Below are 7,306 nucleotides of genomic sequence, written 5' to 3'. Positions count from 1 at the left end.
CATATCATATCAAATGTATATTTGTATGTGCCTGCAAATTTATTATTCGAGGTTTCAAGATTTCGGTCCATTATTGTATCACCTGTAAGTGTCTACATGTGAGACACAACTTCAATGAATTTCAAAGTAAAGATCCATTTACCTGAGCTCTATACTCGCATGTTTGAATAAAGATTTATATCTGCGAACATAGCGTTGACTCAGTAAATGTGCTAAAACATGTCTTTACCTTCCGATAGGTCTTAACGTAAACACGAAACGCTGCTGGCGACGCATATCTCAAGTGTAAAATTAACTATTTATTCATCATGCATATATTTTATGTCCTTTGTTGTGAATATAATATTAACACCGCAGTTGAGGCAAATTTGATAAATACCCCACCCCCTCAGATTGATAATCGTCAGCGTAAGTCTAAACCTAATTTTCAAAACATTTAAGATATCTATATCTATGTACCATACCTACTGAACCAACCCAGAGTGTCTTGCCGTCTGAGGCTATGGAACAAACTTGATCACAGAGTATATCTCTACCAACTACAGTATACAGAAACACTCCCTTTGAGTCAAACATATGAATATCATGCACGTTTCCGTCTGCTACAAAAATATGCCCAAATTTATCACAAGCAATATCTGTTATAACGCTGTACGTAAGTTTAGGATAGGAAGTTAATTTTGTCGTCGAGATGTAGTTTCCATATCTGCCAAGAATGAAGAAAGACCCCAGTAAACGGTCCCCAATAACTATGTTGTCATTCAAACCGTTCAGTGCGATACGATGTGGATATGCCAACGGCATGCTATTTATTGCTAAAATGTCCCCCTTTCTGGTACCATCTTTATTACAAATCATGACCATATTGCAGTGATTTCTCTGGTATGTCCGGAAGGTTGCTGTCTGTACTGCGCAAATGGCAAGAGATCCGTCCGTTAAAATAGCAAGACCTCGAGGATAAAACCCCAATGCAAGAACGGAAACTTGCTTTGCACCATCAATTTTGATGACTTTCTTTTCGTGACGAATGCTGATAAATGCGTTTCCATCATCGTCCATTGCAACGGAATCAATATCTTGTGAGTGACGTAACATCTCATCTTGAAGATTAGATTCTTGATCATATATGAACACCCCTTTCTGCCACAATTTGGAGAGCATTATCTTCTTTTCCTTAGTCACACACAAACATCGCACGAGCATATCGGGCCCCACGTTCAATGTCAAAAGTCTGGTCACCGATATCTCGTGCACTCCTGTTTCCGCCACGTTCAGGGATCCGACCATTTTGTTCAAAAGGTCTCTGTTTACAAGACCTGCTTGGAAGTCGATATATTTTGTCATAAATACTGATATAGGTGAATTATCTAACATAGTTTGAACTCGTGTTTGAATACTATTTCCATCTTTGATTAAATCCCAGTGGAATGATTGGTCAAGCCAATTCTCAATGGAGAAAACATCCGATGCAAACTGTGCGATGCTAGTCCTCAACATCTCACGCTCCCTATCTTTTTTTTCTTGTTCTTGCTGCAACTGAACTTTTAGGTTATCGAATACTCTGTCTAGTTCTTGTTTTATCACCTCAATTTGGTCTCTTATTCTGTGAACAACTTGCTGTCCTTGAACTTCATTTTCTTTGTCGGCTGCTGTTATAACGGCTATCCGTCTGGTCAAGTAAGGTAGATAGCTTTTGCATTTCTGAATCAGTTTACTCAGATGTTCTCTAATAGGATCCGCTGCGTCTTTTAATCCTTCTGTTACGTGTCCTTCGTGCGTTGATAGCTTACAGTGAAGGCACAAAGGCAAGTTGCACTGTCTACAAAGAAAGACCAACGATTCCTTTGGATGCTTTAGGCAAAATTGCAACTTGTTAGCTCTTTGAAATCTGACATCCTGTTGAGACAATGCTTCCAGGTTGTGATTGCTGGATATTCTCATCTTCTGATGTATGTCTGAGCAATTTTGACAGAGCATCTGTCTACACTGAACACATTTTCTTATAGCTGGATTGTTATCTGTACACGTTTCACACAAAATCCCATCCATTCTCTACCACTTATGTTCGATTGTGCGAATAAGCAAAGGTATGGCAACAAAATGAGTTCCAAATCGATGTACTATCGTGTTGACAGAATGTCACGAACTGAAGGCAAACAATATGATAATGCCAGTCTTTATACAAAATCCTTTTTGCAGTCGTGCTTGTACAAAATACTGTTTTTCTCTCGAATGGTATATGGTATTTGTTCACACCGTTTTGACTGATAAAATCCGGGCTATTCCGATCGGACTATATTTAATATCCATTACTCAATGCATGGTATCAGGAATGGTGACATGTACATTATTTTGCCCGTACCGGTTAGCATATACAAACACTGATCTCCCGCGTGTGTCAGAGGTCAATATAACAATGCTAAATCGACTCTGGGATTTATACATTTTAAAAAGGATTATCGTTCTCTTTATGTGTGTTCGAATTGCCGATATGGATGATCACTCCTAACGTTAACATGTCAATGCCCACAACCAGTATAAGACACCCATTGCAATACAAGTATATATCTACCGATGCATGTTCATACTCGATATGTATTAGACGAAAGTGGATGTAACATCATCATACATACAATCAGCTTTTGCCACCTTGAATCTGATTCGAAAAAGTTCACAGTTTGTAAATATTATATTGATCTTGAAAAATGCAATTTCGTCCCTGCACTAACTCATTGAAACCTCTTGAAGAGGTAAATTTGACTCTTATCAGCAAAGCGGTGTACTGATACCTTATTTTGTAAGTAGCGATAGCTTCGACTCGCGTAGCAACAAAACCAAGATAAGAATTTTATATAGGCAGGTTAGTGTACATTAATAGTTCCGTATCTTTACAATACACAGGTATGTCAATACACAGTTATGTTAAACAGAGGTATTTAGTAAGAGACATCTCTTTCAACACGCCACGGATACTTGAACAGTGAATTTAAATTGGTAGGATACTTTGAATAACAATGTAAATAATTTAATAGTTTAACATTTGCATTTGAATTAAGAATTATGTTTACAATATATGTAGGGCTGTAGTAAAATGGGCATTTGATAATAAATTATAGTTCCCATCATCCTTGGTTTTAGTTTGTCCATAGACGCGGGGTTCACTTTTTCAAAATTGCGGAAGTTGTAACCCAGATAAATAAATGGCTACCATTCGAGTAGAAAAAAATCAGATTTATCCCAATGAAAGTTTAATGGCACGTGTAGGCATTAGAAGAATGACTGATCCCCTCACAATTGACCATAACTGTTGCATATGCAAAATTAACATAATTTTGCTTTTTGCTGTCCAGCGAACTGGACCATTGATCTATTGACCACGGACTCAGTGGGAAGCTTCTCTCCATCAGATGTTGCGTAACTGCGAAGTTGATAAAAACTGGGCGTGGGAAATCTGAAGAAAGTTTACTTACCACGTGGAACCCAAAATGACAGTTTTATCTCCAATTACAGTGTACCTTGAATTTTGACATCTGGGCTTGATAATCAATTGGGAGATGCCTGTCTCCGAGTATAGTGTGCCTATTAAGTTTGTCTTTTATTGGGCATACTCCTTCAGCAAGACACAAAATAAATACCTTATCTTTTCCAGTGACCATAACCTTTCACCCCTCGGCCTCCGAATCAGTAGGAAACTGCCCCATCCTAAGCGTCGTCTGTCTATGAAGCTTGATGAGTTACACATGATGCTTAACGGCACGCAAGCAATTTTAAATTGGGCGAATAATTCATGGTAAAGCAGTATTTATGAAAAGTAAATGGAAAAGATGACTGCTTTTCATGTCTTTCTGACAACGTTTCAACACCTTGTAACAATGACAACTGACACGTAAACATAAAACTCGTGTAAGAAATAAATGCTGACCATCTCATACATGCATTATACATCATATAAATACATTTGGAGAGCGGGCAGAAAATGGTCCTTATTCAATATAATCCTCTGAAAACTCTAGAGCTAATATTGTCCAAGATTTATAATCAAAATGAAGAAAATAAACAAAATTTAAAAAAAAAATCACTCAAAGAAAAAAGTAGGTCACGGAGATCAAATTATGGCGTGGAGGCATAAATGAGCATGTGCCATACAAAGTTAAACCTGAAGGTCCCAGTGCATACATTTTAAGACCCTAAAACCCAGCACAGAGTCAATCCATAATATATTCTTGGGTACAACATTGATATACCGATAATTATAATAATATCAAGGAAAACCCACTCACACAATTAATAAAGTGAGATCTAGACATGAACAACTTGCCCCAAAACTTTAACCAAGATGGATACCATTGCTGTGGTGACTACGTGAGATGTCGAATACTAGAGCAGACATGTGGTCTTCTCTGTAATAGTGACAAGAAAAACTTCAAGATAGTCGTGGGTCATAATGAAAGTTAGGCAATCAGCAGAAGTGCATTGTTACGAGTCTATGCTCTTAAAATAAGTTACTGAAAGAGTTAAAGCAAAAAGCTTTGTAAAATTGAACAAATAACTTATTTCCGTAGAATATAAAGTGAAAATAATTCGGTTTTGCGATGAAATCCCAAAGTAATCAAAGAACTGCAGAGAGAAGTCATAATAATTTAAAGTTCCGAATACCGGTAAACTTGAGTAGAAATCCCAATTAAGTCCAACAGTGAAGATGTTAATCTGCCTGTTGTGGCCTGTATTGTGTTGTTGTAAATCCCAGTGAAAGTTTATGTCCAAGAATATTATTTTCTAATGAGCACTCTTTATTTCCAGAGAAAACAATCAATGAATTAAATAATTTGAAGAAATAAATTCCTGCTCAAATTAACTTCTACATACAACAATAATACAAATTGATTAAGCTAGATCTTAATCACGAATGACTAAATTTTCCAGTGACAAGATTAAATAGTCTTCTACTTTACCTCAGGTCACAATTAGCATTTTCCAAAAATAAAACATTGCCTAATGGAAAATAACCTTCCAGAAAGTTGTTCATGTTAGCAAAATAAAATATTATTTATTATTAGTAAGGCTGTTACAAAAAATGTTAAGTCTGACAAAGTCAGGTACACCAGGTAAATTGTAGGGGAATTCTAAATCTAGACCCAGACCCCAAAAAACATATTTACTTAAATTAATAATAATCCTGATATTAAACCCATACACATATAATATTTTATATATGTATTTACGGAATAAAATTAAACAAAATCAATAATTCAGGTCAAGTAGAGAATAAACTTGATTTTCTACAAGGTTAAGTCCAACATACAAATTACATTACAATTGCATATAATAAAATAAAACAATTAAGAAAACACTAACTAACAAACAATGCAAAGATAATATGCTTAACAGCATACAGACAGTTTTAGATTTAAAAAATTTGAATCAGTTTTCTTCTGAATATTTCTGAACTCTGCATGCATATATGTATTGACTTTCAATAGTATGCTTACCTTTAGTCCTGTAACAGACCAAAAAGTCCCTAACAGATAAAAATCTGTCGGTGTGCTATTTGTGCTAATATGATTGTGTCATGTACTGCTACAATACTATGTGACTAGTTTTGCAAATGAGATCGTGTCATGTAATGTTATAAGACTGTTACAGGACTGAGTAGTTGTGCTAATGAGACTGTCATGTACTACAAGACTGTGTAACTAGTTGTGCTAATGAGACTGTGTCATGTAATGTTAAAAGACTGTGTGACTAGTTGTGCTAATGAGATTGTCATGTACTACAAGACTGTGTAACTAGTTGTGCTAATGAGACTGTATCATGTAATGTTAAAAAACTGTGACTAGTTGTGCTAATGAGATTGTCATGTACTACAAGACTGTAACTAGTTGTGCTAATGAGACTCGTGTACTACAAGAATGTGTAACTAGTTGTGCTAATGAGACTTTATCATGTAATCTTAAAAGACTGTGTGACTAGTTGTGCTAATGAGATTGTGTCATGAACTGCTACAAGACTGACTAATTGTGCTAATGTGATTGTGTCATGAACTGCTACAAGACTGACTAGTTGTGCTAATGTGATTGTGTCATGTACACCTGCCTTAACATAGCAAATTAAATCATGTTGTATAAACCCCCTTGAGTACAGACAAACAAGACTGTCATACAATGCATCAATATTTACCAAGACTGTCATACAATGATTTAATATTTACCAAGACTGTCATACAATGATTTAATATTTACCAAGACTGTCATAAAATACATTAATATTTACCATGGCAATCAAAATCTGTGGGACTAGCTTTGCTAATGAGTGAACAATGGAAGGATCAAAGGATATATATATGAACATCAGGAAATCTATATACCCCTACTTTTATAAAGGCTATATAAAAAAACTGCAGCTAATTAACTGAAGTTGTACAAAACCACATTTTCTACAGACATAGCTATTATTATATCCTGCCCATACCAAATGCATGTTTGACTGGTGAGATTGAAACCTATACTGACATATCTATCAAAGAGATCACTACACAACAAGAAGGCCAGGGTCTGCATGTCCAGCCCACAGTGAAATACTGTAAACTGTGACCTTGACCCCAAGGTCAAAGGAGTGAGCCTGTTGAAAACTGAATTATCTTAGCATCACAATTTTCATCCAATGTATCAACAAAATCCATCAAAGTGGTTAGGAAATATAACCAAATGAAAAATCTGAACAAAAATGCAAATTTCCTACAACTCTGACCTTGACCCAGATATCAGTATGGTGCATTTCAAAGAATATGTTGCCTCAGCTTCAGAATTATTCATGCAATGAATAAAGAAAATCAATCCAGGGGTTTATGAAATATAAACAAATGAAAATTTTTAAACAAAAACCGTAACACATATTTAACATGATTTTGATGCCAAGGTCAAAGTGGCAAGTGTGCATGTCAAAAAATAAATTGCCTTTGGTTCATAATAAGCAAAGTATAAATAAAATTTATCATGGAAACATAAATGAAGAAACTTTAAACAAAACTTTAACACACATTTTGTATGACTGTGATCCCAGACTTGAGGTAAAAAAAAGGGTGAACAAGCACATCATAAAATAAGCTTTTAATTTCATTATGATTAATTCCAAGTATGATGAGAATCTATGAAGGGTTTTAGAGAACAGTAGGAAATGAAAAAGTTTTGACTAAATTTACCAAGATCTCAAAATCTCAATGTCTGTGACCTTGACCTGAAGATACAGAGGGTCATTTAATGTATTGTCAGAACTTGCTAATGATTCATGTCAGGCATGACGAGGCTCT

The 7,306-nt window shown here is 35.5% G+C and overlaps 1 protein-coding gene across 1 annotated transcript; it reads right to left on the bottom strand.

The window, feature by feature from the left end:
• Positions 1–279: 279 nt before the first annotated feature.
• LOC149798067 (uncharacterized) lies at positions 280–2,630 on the bottom strand. Its single transcript, XM_089960531.1, has one exon. The coding sequence runs from the start codon at positions 2,047–2,049 to the stop codon at positions 421–423; it is 1,629 nt and encodes a 542-aa protein (XP_089816657.1). The 5' UTR covers positions 2,050–2,630; the 3' UTR covers positions 280–420.
• Between the last annotated feature and the right edge of the window lie 4,676 nt (positions 2,631–7,306).

Source organism: Sinohyriopsis cumingii, chromosome 6, assembly GCF_028554795.1.
Source record: "Sinohyriopsis cumingii isolate HCF-2022 chromosome 6, ASM2855479v2, whole genome shotgun sequence".
In the NCBI taxonomy this organism is placed as follows: domain Eukaryota; kingdom Metazoa; phylum Mollusca; class Bivalvia; order Unionida; family Unionidae; genus Sinohyriopsis; species Sinohyriopsis cumingii.
Note: the sequence above shows the minus strand (reverse complement) of the source record. Positions and strands in the feature narration are given on the sequence as shown.